This window comes from Pinus tabuliformis, chromosome 8, assembly GCF_031772625.1.
Source record: "Pinus tabuliformis cultivar Carrire ecotype Pingquan chromosome 8, CPIR1, whole genome shotgun sequence".
NCBI classification, from domain to species: Eukaryota; Viridiplantae; Streptophyta; class Pinopsida; order Pinales; family Pinaceae; genus Pinus; species Pinus tabuliformis.
The window spans coordinates 911,930,653-911,948,484 of NC_142294.1; the positions used below are offsets into that span (position 1 = coordinate 911,930,653).

The 17,832-nt window shown below is 41.4% G+C and overlaps 1 protein-coding gene across 2 annotated transcripts in view; it reads left to right on the forward strand.

Annotated features, from left to right (window-relative positions):
- The window catches only part of GRL (transcription activator), a 380,056-nt gene that overhangs the window by 209,728 nt on the left and 152,496 nt on the right, over positions 1-17,832 (forward strand). For both annotated transcript variants that reach the window (XM_089373054.1, XM_089373053.1), the window contains one exon: positions 11,312-11,444. In XM_089373054.1, coding sequence (XP_089229180.1) covers positions 11,312-11,444 — 133 coding nt within the window. The remainder of the gene's footprint in view (positions 1-11,311; positions 11,445-17,832) is intronic.

A 17,832-nucleotide genomic window follows, 5' to 3' on the forward strand; every position in this document is an offset into this window, starting at 1 on the left:
GCGGGCCTCCACGTGGTGGCAATGAAGAAGATGGTCCCTGTGTAAGTCGTGGCACTGGAACTGATGAAGAAGAACCCCCTGTCGTTGGTGTTGAACCATGGAACCTAGAAACCAAGGGACCAGATGGGGGTGGGGGTGGGGGTGGTGGCATATCAACACCCGTGTCATCATCCTAGAATCGCTCAAAAAATTCATGCAAAAAAAAAACACTAGTTAACAAAAAAATTAAAAACATGAATTAGAGAAATGCTTTATAAGGGAAAATTGGAAAATTCATACCACAATGGACATACCTGGATAAGAGAATCCTCTAATTGCTCTAGTCGCAACACTCCATCCTCCAAATTGGGCTCCTCTGGATTCTTGTCCCAAGTCAACAAGTCTTTATTAGACTTTGCATCTTCACAGTAATGGGACAACAATCGCAAGTTGTAATGAACATAAACCAAGCTCTCTGCCGGGTCTAAATTCAACCTGTTCCTTTTAACACTGTGGATGAAAGAATAAGAGCTCCAACACCTCTCTGCAGAAGAAGTGTTTACCACCTGTGATAGCACCCGCAATGCCAAACTCTGTAGAAGTGGAGTAGGCCCTCCATGCATGTTCCACCACTCAAGAGCAGAAAAATGCTCTCGATCTTGAATTGCATGCATGCTCCCAAATGGACCAGTGTTGCTCGTATAGTTGCTCACCTGTCTCCGTACCAATGCAGCCTCCTCATTATCAGGGATTAATCTACTCAATGCAGCCATATATTTTTCGTGAACCTCTTTATCTTGGTGTGGTTTTTTCCTGACTCCCCCCCCAGGTGCTGGTTTTGAAAGCCATGATGGATGATAGTATTTAGGTGTCAAAACATATGCTAATGCATGCAATGGAACATTTAGCATATCCCATCGTTTTTCCACCTCTTCACGAATATAATTGTACAAGGTGGTATCTCTAGGCTCAACAATGTCTTTAATCTGCCCCAACATGCTATCCATTTGCTCATACACCTCCCCAATTACTGGTCGATCTGAATCTGCAAACTTGATCATGTAATAAATTGGTTTGGTGAATTGCAAAACATATTTAACCTGTGACCAAAAGTAACTGTCAAGAACAGTGTCCTTGACTTCATTAGCACCATCTGTGTCAGTGTTAATTTCATCCCATGTTTCAGCACACACCAGATTAGTTAAAGCTTGTCTCACCCTCACTAGCCGCCTAAAGGTGAGGTAATAACTAGCAAATCTTGTCTTTGCAATTTTAAGCAATTGCAACTTGGAGTAAGTGCCATAGAAGTAGTTTACCCTTGTATGCCCTGTGATGAATTTAATGAGCTGCTTCCCTTTCCTGTAAACCTCAGCAATCCACCCACAATCTTTGTGTTTCACAATATCATGCATCAAAAGGTTCAATGTGTGAACCAGGCACCCAGACCAAAAGATGTGTGGATGAGTACGCTCAATAATTTTTCCTGCTAACTTACAATTTGCTGCATTATCTGTGATCACTTGAACCACATTATTCGGACCAACATCTTTGATTGATTTCAATAGGAGATCTGCAATGTTTGGTGCAGTTGCACTGATGGAGGAGGAGTCATGAGATGCAATAAATACTGCACCACTAGAAGAAACACCAAGAACATTTATCAAATGTTGGTTTCTAATATTTGTCCACCCATCTGATACAATGGATACCCCAGAATCCACCCACTCATGTGTAAAACGTGTCAAAGCTCTTTGAACCTTAGCTTTTTCTCTTTCTAATAACACTGTTCTAGCTTTCTCATAGTTGGGGGCCTTGTATCCTTTTGGGGCTTCATTGATGGCCTTTACCATTTCATGCCAATAGGGAGAGCGAAGCACATTGAATGGTACACCGCAAGCACAAAGAAAATGGACTATCTTTCCATCCACATCATCCCTCCCAGCAACATTAAGGAAATCCCCTATTGTTTTTCTACCTCCAGAGGTTGCAAAAGTACCATGAGGAGATGGGCAACTACCAAATTTAGAGGTTGCACTTGATTCAGAATGAGTTTTTTGTTTCTTTTTTTTTCGTTGTGCAGCGATCTCTATTTTGATGTATTTTTGTCTTTGTTCACTTGAAATGTTTGGGCAAATGGTTACCCCCACAGAACCCTTTTTTTCATCACTGTCTAGCACCCCACAAAGATGCCTCCTCAGACGGGTATATGAACCCGTATATGGTTTTCCTCCATGACAACCATGAGGGCACATCCATTTGTAAGATCCACCACCCTTTCCCCCTTCAAGTTTGGTCACATAGTTCCACAAGGGATTTGATGTACCTTTCCCATCTTGTGCTTCAGTGTCCTCTTCAAGTTCATCCCCTTCCTCTTCAAACCCTTCCTCCTCATCATACATTGGGTCACTACTATTAGGACCAAGTTCATCCCCTTCCTCTTCCCCTCTATTCCTCACCCTTGCCATCATTAAAACCAAGAGTGGAATGATACATAGAAGCCAAAAGAACACCATCTTGGAATATGGATATAGGTGGTGGACAACCTGTAAATAAAGGAGCAAGTAGAAACAATGGGAAAGAGTAGGAGAGGGAGGAGAAAAATACAATTTTTTTTTCAAAAAAACAAGGGAGTTTGGGGTTTGAACTTACCTCTTTAGCTCTTGTAGATGAAGTCCTCCAAGCTCTTGCTCCAAGCTCCTCCTCCTTCTCCTAGCTCCTCCTTCTTCACTCCTCCAAGCTCTCCTCTCTTCTCCTCTCCTTTCCTCTCTTCTCTTCTCCTCTCCTCTCTTCTCTTCTCCAACTCTCATAAACTCAAAGTGAGAAAATGAGAAGAGAATGGGGGCTTTATTCTTTTCTAAAGTCACCCTAAACTCACCCTAACCCACCCCCTCATGCTAGTTAAGTTAAATTTTAAAAGAAATTAAAAAAAAAATACGTTTAATTCGCTGCCTCCGCGGGTTGCGTGCGGGTTGCGCCTGGGTGGCGTGTGCTTCCGGGCAGGTTGTGTGGCGCCACCCCTTGCCCGAATCGCCTCCCGAACCGCGATTCCGGGGGGGCGCAACCTCAAATGGCAGGAATCGTTTTTTTAACCCGGAATCGCGCCACCTCAAAAACGGAATCGCGCTTCCTGTGGGGATTCCGGATCGATTCCGTACGATTCGCGATTCTGCCTTTGGATCCGCGGGGGGGGGGGGGGGCGATTCCTGCAACACTGGGTGAAACAAAAATTCCCTGTTTGGAGGTCTCTTCGGGTCTCCTCGTCTAGCTGCCCACACCCCTGATTGGCCCTTGGTGGTGGAGCCCTAGTGTCTCTTCCCCTTTGTTGGAAACCTTGTTTGGGGGGTAGTGGTGCTCGAGCCCTAGGTAGGACATCTTGTAGGTCTCGGGCTCTCCCTATTGCGTCCTATAATGTAGTGGGCCTATTGGACCTCACTAATCCTCGTAATGGCTCTACTAGCCCCTCCACAAACATGTAGATCCTCCTAGTCTCCAAAAAATCTGGCACCATCATAGACAACCTCAACATTCCTCGTCTGCTTGAGCCTTGTTAGCTCCCCAAAGTACTCATCAGGATCTTTCCTCTCAAACCGCTCCAACACCCTCTTGGTGAAATCATCATAGGCGGTCACTCCTGCATGTCCAAACATGGTCAGCCCATGGAACCACCAGTCATGAGCTTCCCCCTCCAGATGCAACGTGGCAATCTTGATTGCCTCTCCCTCTGCCATTTGGTTCAGCTAGAAATAGACATCCAACTTTTCGACCCACGCTTTGGCCAAGCTCTTGGAAGATCCATCAAAATTTGGGAGAAACAACCTCCCCATAGTGCGCTGCATGTCTATCCCATGCGTGTAGCCTCCTCCACTCTGTCCCTTGGGCCTATTGTTTCCCTTCAACAGGAAGAAATCCCTGAAAGTGATGGCTTTCCCAAAATCAGGTCCATAGGACCGGTACTTCAAGAAATATTCCGCATAAGGCATATCCTTCTACTCCGGTTGCCCGCGAGCTCCAGATGTTAGGAACGTGGGAATGGTAGACCTAAGGGGTGTGTTTGGAATAAGAGGCATGTTGGGATTAAGGGATGTGTGGTGCTGCGAAGTGCCAAATCCTTCCCCCATTTGGAAATCCCCTTGGACTCCCTTACCCTTGTTGCCCTTGCTATTCCTCTGGCCCATCTCTTCAATGTTCTTGGACAGGTCTTGCATTGCCTTCAACAAAAGATGAGCAAACTCCTCATCCTTACTCCTTTTGTCTCCGTCATTGCCCCCCATGTTTGTTTCTACAACCTCCAGTTTGGTTGTCACAGGATTTAGGGTAATCTGCAACTGCCTTTCTCTGCTCCTATACCTTTGCCTTTGGTATGTCCAGTTTTGCCTATTCTTCAGTGTCATAGACTGCGCTGCGCCCACAGGCTGAGCCAAGTCTATGAGCTTTAACACCATTGTAATATTCTGAGGGAATTTTTACAGGAAATGACATGCATGCAAAAACATAAAAACCCATAAAATAGTAAGCACACAATTAGACCAAGAAATTGCACCAAAAGCTGCGTTGCTGAGCCTTTTGATTGATAAACAAGGGTGTACAATATGGTGTTAGAAAGAGTGCACCTGGGCTTGCTCAAAGCAAGTTAGCAAACCCCCAAATGAAGGATAAGTCACCCCTCTCCAATCTGCTGCCACGCTGCTCTAGCTCTGTGCTGAAACTGCCCAAAAATACACTACTGGTTGAGTAGAACTGTTGCTAGGGCCCTCTCCGGTGGTTGGAAAATTCTGGGAAATTAATCCTAGCCTCTCCACCAAATACCCAAAATAACCCATGAAGGATTTGGCTAATGGTTGACCTTAGAAATTCAACCCTCTTTCCCTCAATGGCTCAACTGCTGGGTGATTCGACCCACCTGTAAATCCTGCTGCAAATGGCCTCCAAAATAGCTGCAATCCCCACTAAATTACCTCCTCGACCTTCTTTCCAAGTTTCAGCCTCAACCACCCTTCACTCCTCAACCTCCCGGAGTGCCTCCACCATGAACTACACAATCCTTGCGTTGCTGTAGCTTAACCTCTCACTAAAATCGTACTCCTTGTTGCTGGTATGAACTGAAAAGGGTAGGACTCCCTCCTTGGGATGGCACTCAAAGTCTACTAAAGCAAGGGTTGAGATCTCCGCTCGGAGACACTCATGTGCTAAATAACAGTTGTAGACTTGGCTTCAACTCAAGCATGATATTGTCAAAAGACAATTTTGCAAATGATGAATGAATGACAAATTGAGTGCCTCTTCCTCTTTTTGTCAAGGAGCCTCCAAAATGCCCATGTGGGACCAATTCTAATTCCCCACACCAATTCCACTCAATTGGGAGCATATTCTTCATGTGGGCCGAAATTCTCATGAGGTGCCCCCCATGCTCCACTAAGGCCGCAATAGTTCCTCATTCTCTAATGTTTGGGTGTGCTCTATGCCAAAAATCATATGTGGGACCTCTAAACCCACATTTCCTAAGTGCAACCGTGCATTATGGCAAAAATGGCCAAAATTGATATTTCACTTAGCAAATTGCTAAGTGGGAATATCACAGTGGTGGATGCTTTGGCACATGCAGGATACCATATGTTACAGGGTGGTACGACAACGAGTAGTGGTACATAGGACTGCACATAGTTATCTTTTAGGATCCAGTGTTATGTAGAGGGATGCTGACTGATGCGTATAGACCTAATTTTAGGCCATAGCATCCAGTGGTGTGCAGGGTGATGTAGTGAGGAGTAGTGGCGTGTAGAGGAGCATGCAAATGCATGGTGGTGTGATGTGTTAGCGCTTGAAATTTCACCTCAGGCTGAGAAAGGTAAACTCCAAGGCAACATCAAACCACTTAGCCTCGTAGCTAGCCCTACAGGGCAGGAGAGGGCTCTCTCCGGTCTATCTCGATAAAGATCTTCAAAGGGCGAGATAACCAATAAGGAAACACTGATTTTAGGCTAGTAAACTGATAAAAGGTTTGAATTGGGAAGTTTTAAGATTTTGGTGGAAAATCAGGGAAAGGCAATTTTGGGTGCGGGGATTGGACACAGTTTTTGCAGGGGGTTCTTTGGGGCAAGGTAGGAGACTGTATTGATGCCTTTGAATTAAGTGAATGGATAGGAATGACTGGTGAGGGGCTAAAGAGAGCAAGAAACCTTCAAGAGTTCTCTTTAGACAGATGAAAACATAAATATTAAGCAAACTTAAAAGCAGAGCATGGCAATCATGAATTCTACTTTAACATTTCATTTGCCTAATTTGCAGAAGGAAAAGTGAAAAGATGAATCACATAACAAACTTACAAGTACAAAGAGAAACACACCATCAATACATGTAACCACAAGAATCCCAAAAAGGACTGCAAAACCCTGGTCTTTCTTCCTTTGCCAAAATTGCAGAGATACAATGAGTAATACAATAGAGCTTTCTCCCTCAAGAGTCCAACCTTCCAACCTCTGAAAATGACTAAGAACATACATAATATAGGCAAGCTAACACCTTTCCTTGCCTCTAGGGGTCGAGCTCATCCTTCTAGGAGCTGTTTCAACCAATTCTAAACTGAGCACTAAAATCTAGGCAGTCAAAACAACTTGCCTCTATAAGCTAGGAAACCAATTCATTCATTAAATGTTTGCTATTTCATGAATGAATCTTCTAGAATAGGTAAATAAGTGTCATGTCAACATGAAAATACATTAATTACATCAAAGAGGGTGAAAAATCCCATCACAAGTCAAAACTGGTCAAAGCTGGGCGAATTCCTGAGCTGTAGATGAAAAATTGGCAAACTTTCCCAACAGGTCGCGCCCTCTTCCTGAACGGGTCGCGCTACTTTGGAGCTGATTTTGAGGTACTTCCAAGTGTCCAAATGAGGCAAAAGTGGGCTTGTTGGAAAGGTCTGGATGTCTACTTTCCAACCCAAGTGGAATTTCTGAATTTGGTGGTCATTTGCCCCTCCAAAATTGCAATCTCCCAAGACTGCTTCCTGTATGTCAAAAAGGTGGCAGAAAGTCATTTTTTGCTTGTTTTTTGACTTTCTGGAGGCCCAAAACTTGGTGAAATTTCTTGGCAATGGCTGAGCAAGTGTATCTTTGCATGACAAATCCAAAAATGCTGAGTTTTCCCAAAAAGGAGTTGCCCAATGAAAGGGTCGCGCGCCGTTGGTGGAGAAAACCTGTGTTTGGCACAAAAAATTCACAATTGACAAAATTTTCTCCAAATTTCTTGAAATTTGGGCTGGGAGTCCCCAATAAAGTACCATGCTCAGTCAAAGAGGCTTTGGCCAAAATTTGGAGTGGATCGGGCCTTTTCCGTCGTTTTAGTGCCTTGGCCAACCTCCTTGGATCTGGCGATTGCAATTTTGACATTTCTCTAAAACTATGACACCTGTGCAAAAAGTGAAGGAGGTTTTTCTTCTTTGGCATGTTATGGACAAAAACCTCTCTCAGTTTTCCAAAATTCATCTTTTATTGCTCTGGAACATCATTTGAGTGCGACTTGTCCCGATGTGTGAAACAAGGAATTTTGTCGAAATGGAGCGAAATGAAGGGGATAGGGGGCTTCTAAATTCTTGGGGAAATTTTTGGGAGTGGGGAGGGATATTAGGAAGCAGGGGAAAGTGGAATCTCAGAGATTGAGCGAGGGGAAGGGGTCCAAAAGGGCAAAACACAGGCCCAACTTAGAAAATTGCCAGGTTGTAGCTAGAAACTAGGGTTTGTGCAAAAATGAGGATTTTGGGGGATCTCAGTGATGGGAAGCATTTGATAAGGTATATGAAGGATAGGGGAAGGTGTATGAACATCTGGATACAAGTTTTGCCGATGATTTGACCGTCCAAGAGAAATTGCCTTCAAAACCCTAGGAGAGGGAAATGACCTTACCTAGGTGCAACTGAAGCATGAACAAGGTGTACAATGACTCATTGGACACTGAGATGATAATGAAAACCCTATGAATGATGATAGACTCAGCTGAATGATGACATGGATTGACATTTGGACAACTTTAGAAGGAGTGAAAACAAACCCTAGACCTAATGCCTAGTGACCAAATTTTGCTTGAAGACTCTTTGAAATGACAAAATTTGACCTTGACACTCTGATACCACTTTGAAAGAGCATATTTGATCACTGGAGGAAGGCTGGAAAGGCTGACACTAACATGCTGTAGCATGTCGGTTTACATTGTGGAGTTGGGGGGTAGCTCGCATGGCATTGAGTACCTGAGGGGAGTGTCAGGTACGGTGACACAAGGTGATACAAGATGGGACAACAGTAGCTGGGGGTATCCAACATTGTATAGGGGTAGGTCGCGGTGTACAACAACATGTCGAGGAGTACAGGGATGCTCAGTGATATGTAGGGGTGTATGGTGCTGCGCGGTGGGGTCTTGGAGTGTTGCGTCGAGCAAGACTCTTAAACTGAGACACTAGGCATACCTTTGGGTGTAGTTCACCCAAGATCGACTGGGACACATATGAGCGATACTTGATGATATCCATGGAGACTCACACGCCTGACCCTCTTCTACATCATTTGCGGGCACCGTCAATTTGTCTATTGTCCTTTGACACTCTGGGCATGGGCAGCAGGGGACAGGGAGCTCACCCGAGATATTTGGATGACACGCAACACACTAGGGGAGAGACTTCTCAGTAATGGCATTGGGTCGGTGCACAAGTTGATAGCCACAGGTTGGGGGATGAGGTGATCATCTGCAGGGGTGATATATCATTCATCACTGAGGCTATGCTTCATGAGGGAGACATGTGTCACTCTTTCCACAGGGCATGTCAGGACCTTGCATGGGTAGAGGATACCGTGTATGGTTGAGGCAGTTTTCCTGTATGTGTCCGGTCTCCAAACATTGTATTGGCACATTATCGAGAGGGTGGATGGCAGACCCATTGGTGATGGTTGCAGGAGCAGGGGGAACCCGCATACATCGAGTTGATTGCGAGTATCATATACCGATCTATTGGTTGCATTAAGGGGGTAGCTATTTGGCACATGTGGCTTGCAGTGGTCATCGGTACTACGCAGGCATAGGGCAGTTTAGCATGCATCCTATTAGTTCATGATATACGAAGCCTATATATTTATTGGATGCAGGGAATAGAAATGAGGCACAAATGGATTCCAGCAGTTGCAAAGCTATGCCACAGTAGGTCCGACTATGGGATGCAGGGATTCAGTTGGTTGACAGGTCGCTCTGTCTTGTGATGAGTGGAGTCATGGCAGAGAGTGATCTAGTTCACTCTTGGGTTGGCACATGGGGGTTCGCAGAGGCCTTCATCGTATGGCGAGGCAGGGTTTCTCTATTGTTGCATAGGTTCAGAGATAGATTTGGATGGGTAGGCTTTGGTGTCATGGAGATGCCTAGGCAAGATGTATTTCGCCTCTATCAGTAGTTCACCATTGGGTTCTAGGAGATTCTTAGTATTAGTGGGAGATCGATTTTATTTGCAAAGGCTGAGTTTCCCCAACAGTGTGAGTTGGATTTGTGAGGTCGTGTTGCCAAAGCAAAATAAAATTTGTTGGAGTGATCGATTTGCATAGGTGAAGCTGAGTTCTTCAGTGAAAGTTAAATTTCCAGAGGAGGCCGTGATAATTTCCCATCCAATGTGAGTTGCCAATAGAGGCCGAGTTAGCCAGGGCCGCATGTGGATTAGTTCAGGTTTCTAGAGGAGGGCTGAAGTGAATCAAAAGGGTTGGGTTGCTTCTAGGAGGTCAGATTGACTAGCAAAAGAAGAAAACAATTTTCTGGAGGTTTGCTAAATTACAGCAAATAGCTGTAATAATTTTCAATTACAGAATCGCTGAAGAATAATAAAATACTCATCTGCAGAACTGGTTTTCTCCACATTGGGTTTTTTCCAGGGACATTTGTCCAAAAGTATCGGTGTCTATTATTTTGTATGTGAAATTCATGTGATTTAATTTTCATGAAGTTGCAGTTGTGTTTTATTAAGTATTTGCCGCCTATAATTTGCAAAAGGCAAATAATCTATTTCAGATAGGTGAATAATAACCAGTAACTGCAACAATATTAAAAATTTCAAACTCAAGCTTATTTTGGAATTCCAGTCTAATCTGTCCAATCTCCTCTAATGGGGCCATGCATGGAGCAAGTTGGCCTCTTATACATGCCAAGTGTTCAATCAACCTACGAATCTTCCCCTCCTCCCCCTCCTCGACCCCCTTTTTATGCATTTTTTTGCAATATTTGCAATAAATCTGCTCATCAATAAGACCAGTATGGATTCATGCAGTGTCTTTCGCTTTTGGGGCCATGGTAAAATTCCAATCTGCAAAATTAAATATGCAACATAGAAAACCTTATTTTAAATTCTTATTATGCAAAGTTCATGCTTCAAATTTCAAAGTTCAAACTGGTAGCAGGCTGAAAGTTCAAAGTAGAAAACTTTAATGACATATGGTATACGTGGCTAGGACAGTTGACAAACCAGCTCCAAACTCAAGATGCACAGCTGCTTTTCAAGATTTCAACATTTCTCTAAAACTCTATATGCTCACAAATGCTCAATGAGAGAGGTGTGAGGCAAATAGTGGGGGAAGGGGGGGTGAGTTGTCTCCTTATAAAATTCTCTAGGGTTTAGAGATTAAGTGTTTTTTTTTGGTTTTCTAATAAAAATTGAGGCCCTGTTTGGAGAGGGGGGGGGGGTTGTGGATCTACTTGGCCAAGTATTTACAGACTGAGCTGTGAGGGCCAGTTCAGTACCAAGCCAGCCCACCAAACCAAACTAAAGGTTGAGTTGAAGTGGTCCTTAGTCAACTTCATCGAGTTGACTGTGTCCAAGTTGACACAGATTGCTTTTCAAAACTATGATATTAATATACTAACCCTCTCTTGCGCAAACATCTTCAGAAACTAAATCCATGTTACCTCGTTTCCCTATATAAATTTCCTTTCTAGTCTATTTTAGATGTATTGGGAGAAGTCCATTTTTAGACTTCTCATATAGTTTGCAGATATCATCCTGGTTGCAATTGCACAATTTTTATGGAATGCAACATGTCAGTATCCTGACAATTGAACTGGTCTAGTAACTGCCATGGTATAACTGTGAATACTATCATAAACATGCATATGGAAGTCCATGTTAACTGTTTAAAATACAGTTAATTTTTGGTACAAGTGTATTGTTGCTACTATAGCATACAGAATTGAATATTTTGGGTTATTGTTTCATTTGAATAATTCAATTAAGTGTACTTATGAGGTACTAATATTTAGAATTTTTATTGTTTTGTCACTTGCTTACACATCTGTTTGGTTTTGCTAAACTCAGTGATGTGCATGATCAAGCAATCAGTTGTGCTGAAGGTATACATAGGGAACGCAGAATTCTTCTCAAACAAGAGATTGGAAGAATGGTGCTCTTTTTCTCTGACCAACCCAGTTTACTTGCACCCAATATTCAGGTATTAGCTCAGATGGAATTCAATCTTTCTTAACATTAGTTTTTTTTTTGCATGTCCTAATATTTTTTCTTTTTTTTTACAGTTTAAGAATTGCTTTTGAGTTTCAAAGTGTACTGACAATCCTTGGAGTTGCCAATTAAAATGGGATGATCGGTGCTAGATTGCTGGATGATCATCTTTGTGGAAGTTGCCATCAAAGTCCACGGAACATGTTTTACTGTTTTATGATTTAATGCTTGTAGTAAACATAGTTGCCAGACTAGACTTTGAGAATGACTTGGTAAGGATGAGGAATAAAAGCTGACTCAGGAACTTAATTTCTTTACAAAATACACTAATTTCTTGAAAAATACTGCTCTTTCTTCCCAAGGAAACCTCACAGGGAAACCCAAGGGATGCTTCATGGATGGCATCCCTAGTAAGTTTATTGGCATATCTTAGTGTGCCTAATGTAGGGGGATTTGAATTGAGCACTTGCTGGCACAAAACTAGCGAAATTTCCAGCAACATTAGTGACAACCTGTTGAGCTAACTTGCAATTTTCGTAAAGTGTTCCATAACTTAACAACAAATATAATACAAGGGTACAAACATTCACAATTACCTAAAGGTTAAAAGAAAGCCTTAAGGTCTCACTGTGCCTCAATAGAACAGCTATGCACATCTCTTTAAATGAGAGCAGTTTTAACTCTAAAATTGCATAGAAAAATCATTCAACAAAAAGTCATTAAAGAAAACCATACAGAAATGACTGTGGCTAAACAGTGTCTCAAACTGCATTTTCAAAACAATATGCAAAGTGACCACTCAGATTGAGTGCCGAACCCCTCTAATTTTGAAAGGACATATGGAATCTACATCATCTAAAAGAGCCACTTTCTGATGGATTTTGTTGAGAAGAATGTCTCTAGGAGGACCAAATAAAAAAGCAACATTCTTGAGGAGCATGACAAGTCCAGAATAGGCGACGACAAGTACTTAACCACAATGTGTTTAAGTATCATCAGTGAAGCCTGGCCTTGATAAATGCTCCCTGGAGGGTAGGCCCTGGAACACTAGAGGCATGCAACGATATGAAATTTGAATGAATGTATGAAGGTCCTGTTACACCTCTTTCAGCAGGGTTACATACATGCATTTTTCATTTTTGGCAGAACCACTGTATGCCCAGAGAATGGTAGTCAAAGGCTTGTAGACTATGTGTAGGCTATGTATAATGGAATTCTACGCCTATTATAGTCAGCCTTGCCTGGTCCTCTTGTTGGAAAATCTGGAGACTTGCATATTATAAGATATTTTCCTTAGCTTGATAATTACTTGTGATGTTAGATGTTTTTTTATTACTTGTTTAATTTTGTTCATCAAGCAATTACCAAAAACAAGAAGATCACAAAGAGACAAAGTACACAAGATATAGGCTCCAAGCCAGGGCAAAACCTCTCCAAGGGGAAAACTTGGAAAATGCTTCTCTTCTTCTTTAGAATCTGCTTACAAAAGAGATTTTGTTATGAATATAATTTATGTAAAAGTAATAAATATAGATAATAAATAATAATCATAATAATATGTAAATAAATAATAATTAGTTAAACAAAGGGGCATGTCTAAGGAGGCATGACTGTTCATAAAGGGACACCTTCTTGGTATCTAAGCAGGCCCTTCACTCTCATTTGTATCATTCTCATTCGTACATTTTATATATATCCTTGTATCCTCAATGGAGATCTACATATTCCAAGTTTTCTGGAGTATTTAATTTGAAGAACAAACTTTGTTCGTTCCATTTGGTATCAGAGCATTCCTTTGAGTATACAAACTTTGTTCGTTACATTGGTATCAAAGCATTCCTCTGAGTATACAAACTTTGTTCGTTACATTGGTATCAGATCCACGTTGGGTGATCTTGGTCTTTGGCCATCAACTCGTCGTCAATTTGATTGTTGTCGTAATCAAAGCGTTTCTCTATATAGTGGGAGATTCTCCATTTATCGACAAGCCTTTGGCCATTTTATAAAAAAGAAATGTCAAAAAAAATATTAAACGTTAAAGAAAAAAGAGATTATATCTAAGTTGTAGGAAACGCTGGGCTAGAGGTCGTTTCTGGGCGGAAACGATAAGGAAACGTGGAAACATGTTTGCGTACAACTTGGAAACGCGTTTCAGGCCGTGCTGCCACGTTTCACGTGGCCCAGTGCTGCCTGAAATGCGTTTCCAGTCGTACAACCACATTTCAGCCTTTAAGTGGTGTTTTTTTCAGGGTTCTTTTTTATTTTTCGTTTTGCACTCCCTGCCAATTCAGGAGTGATAGAGGGAGCTATTGAAGATTGGAAACAATTTTTTTTGAGTGGGGCAACCTAATGTTCAAGCCTATGGCCCTAGTGTTGATATGCAGTTCATGGTAATGTTAAATTCTTAAAGTAAAAGTGACATTTTCCTTTATCTTTCATTTTCATCCTTTTACTTAAATAAAGGAGAATGTCACTTTTAGTTAAATTTTTAACATTACCATGAAATGACTCAGGATGTTTGAGAGTGGTTTCGCCTTCATTGGATTTCATTTGGAGAAAGTAGAATTTTAGATCTCACTCAAAATCTAGCAGACTTATCATTTATTCAGGATTGGGGGGATTGCAATGTTTCCATTGGATTTTGTCATGTATTAGGGTATGAAACTTGTATTTAATCAAGAGCACCAAGCCCTCTATGCAAGGGAGACTCTCAATAATAAAGAGCACTTAGGGTACTAGGGTATGGAACTTGTATTTAATCAAGAGCACCAAGGTTGTTTGACTATGCAGGAGGAGACTCCCAATCAAGCACGAGACAAGAAATTAGAAATTTCTCGTGGCAAGAGGGTCAAGTAGTTGATAATATATTTACTTGTATTTTCTAGTTTCTAGTACTTTTTATAACTATTGACTCTTTCATATTTATTATGGTATTTTTTGTAAACAATACCAACCTTCGCCTTGCATCTCATAGGGGTCCAAAATATATCAGTGGTCCTTCTAAAGAATGGGATGTGGATCTAGAAAGTCCTGATTTGGAGCTCTGTCTTGTTGCCCTGAATATTGAGGACCGAGAACCTAGAATTGGAATTGGCCAATCATCGTCTTCAACTCCACTATCCATTGTTGAGCATGCTTCTGCTTCTATTGTTGATGAGGATTATGATGATGAGGATGAAGGTTGAAGGCTATTAGTCTTTAGTCTTTATAGTACTTGCAGCCTCGTTGTCTTTATTGTACTTGCAGCCTCATATATATAATAAACACTGATTTTGAAATTTGGATATATAATAAATGTTGATTTTGGATATTGCTATTTTCATTATGTGATCATTCATGAGTAAATGTGATGTAAATTTAGAGACTTATAGTTTATGCATTGACATTGGATAGTTTAATCATAATGTAATAAATTATAATGTGCTTTGTGGGGGGGTCACTCAAATTAAGAAACTTAAGGATGATAAACAATCATTAAAAAACAAGTTAGAAGAATTACTCACGAAAGAAGTATCAAAGTCTTTAGACGTAACAGTCCAAGTCGAAGAAAAGGAAACAAACACAAATCCCATTAATCTCACAATTTAGAGAAATCCAAACCCAACTGAAGTAAGGACGTACCCAGAAGTTGCAGTTGAAACAATGGAAAACCCAGGGGAATATTTTGTAACCAACTCGACGACATCAGAACCTAAAGTAAGTCTCAATATTGCCACACACATGATAAGGGAAAGACAAACTCCTTATCTACATCTGAATCACGAAAGCAGACATTCCAATCAATTTGCATATCTGTATCTTTCAAAACAAAAACAACAAGCTTAAATTCAGAAGGATACTGAAGTGCGCACAATTCAATGCAGTTATAATGATTCATCAAAAGTTTCTAGTATTCGAAAGATTCCACAAAAGATTAATTTAGGATGGTCAGATCCTTCCTACGTGCGACAATTTTATATATCACTCCAAGGATCATATCAACTTGTATCGACAAAGATGACTGTCCCGAGACGAGAAGACATTCGTAGTAGAAAAAGAGATGTGCACAATTCAATGCAGTTATAATGATTCATCAAAAGTTTCTAGTATTCAAAAGATTCCACAAAAGATTAATTTAGGATGGTCAGATCCTTTCTCTGTGTGACAATTTTATTTATCACTCCAAGGATCATATCAACTTGTATCGACAAAGATGACTGTCCCGAGACGAGAAGACATTCGTAGTAGAAAAAGAGATCAAGCAGAAGACATTCATAGCAGAAAAAGGAGATCAAGCCCTTTCATCAACAAGCTTTGAGGACAAAGCTTTTTGAAGAAGGAGGCAATGTTATGAATATAATTTATGTAAACGTAAAAAATATAGATAATAAATAATAATCATAATAATATGTAAATAAATAATAATTTGTTAAACAAAGAGGCATGTCTTAGGAAACATGACCGTTCATAAAGGGACACCTGCTTGGTATATAAGCAGGCCCTTCACTCTCATTTGTATCATTCTCATTCATACATTTTATATATATTCTTGTATCCTCAATGGAGATCTACATATTCCAAGTCTTCTGGAGTATTTAACTTGAAGAACGAACTTTGTTCGTTCTAGATTTCCAAGACGCAAAGACCTAAGCCAACAAACTCTCCAAGACCCAAGTCAGCCCCCAACAAGATCTTCCTTGAGACAACATCCAGTACTTCGATACTACTACACTGCTACTGCAACTTGGACCCCAGTTACAAAATTTGGCCTTGCAACTTCGACCTCCTGCAACTACTTTGGAATGTCGGCTTCTTGTAGCTGGTAGCTTAACAAACCCAATTGGGACAGAGAGAGAAAGATAACCCTTGAAAAATTGACTTCTGCTCCTCTTCTTTGTCCTCTAGCTACTCTTCTTCACCTTCGCTATTGTAGATCGAACTTGCTTGAGATGAGTGCCCAAATGAGGTCGAGCTCCCTTCTATTTATAGCCTTTCTTGATAATTGAATAGCCCTCCCTTAGGCCGACTTGGTCTTGGGCTTATCCATGGATTTTACATGATAAAGTAAATATTTTTCTTCATTACAATGAGTCCAAATGGGATCGTGACACATGACCAATATTATTGTTTATCCTAGAAAGACCTAGAAGGCCTAAAAGCACGAAGAATATGGTTTTGACTCAAACTTGAGTATAAAACCTGTTACCCACTATTTTGTGAGAAATATCCCTAGGAGAAATTTTTTCTCCAAGATGGTCCTCAGCCGGCAGCCAACAACCCCTTGCAACCACTGGCTAGCTCATTGTGCCATTTCTTCGCCACCTGAGCTAGCCATGTGGTCGGTTGCCCATCTGCCATGATCGCATTTTTGAAAGCGGGCCTCTCGAATGTAAAGGTATGCCTTGTCATTTGGAAATTGAGTATTAGTTTGCTTATCATGGACACTTCTGGGCATGGATTAATGGAGGGGTTTGGCAGAAAGAATGGGCTAGGTATGTGCTCTTGTCCCCTAGACCCATTTTAGGTATTAACCCTGGACTCTACTGCTGTGGGATCTCTTTGCTGACCATTTGGATCTAGGGATGGTATTTCATGGGAAGCCCCAATTTTGGTTGCGTGGTCCAGCTCCCTTATTGGCTTATATTACCCTCTTTCCATTTATTATTACCCTATTTATCATTTCTCCCACCTGGGTCCACATTCCTCCACTAGGTCCACATAGTGTTAGCATGCCCCTTTCCCTTGCCCACACCTTGGGTCATGGCTTGGAATGAAGCCTGGAGGTTAACACAGCTAAAAAGAAAGATAAAAGCATACATGGCCACATTCAATAGGAAAATGTACCACAAAATGCAAAAGATGGCCGAGACAAACACATTTAGCACGTGGGCAAAAGCCAATACATGAGCTCTACCCCATAATCATGGCCATCACCCTAGTTCCTATAGGTTCTATAAACCTTTTTCATCATATAGGAACTCATGATTTTCCCAACCCCTGGTGGGCAATGAACTGCCCCACTTTAAAAGGGGATATTCACTGCTATATCTTATACATCATGCTCTTATCCCTTGAGCCCCGAGCAATTAATCAAAGAAAATCATAAAAAGGCAAAAGACATATGAAGAAGGGTGGAAAAATCAAGGCCGGGGCATTTCATGTACAATGATTGCTCCCTCCTATACGTCTTAAACCCAAGTGTGGGCTTCACTCTTACTAGCTACCCTTGTACCCCAACATGTGACTCAGGGCTGCCCTTCTCATCCCCTACATCATTCACCTATTTGTCACATGCCACCACCTTTTGAGGGATGTAGCTTGACTATATTATCCCCTTCAGAAGTAGAAACCACCTAATAGGATTTTTCGTTAACCCCATTTGGAGTTTAGGAGACATTGGC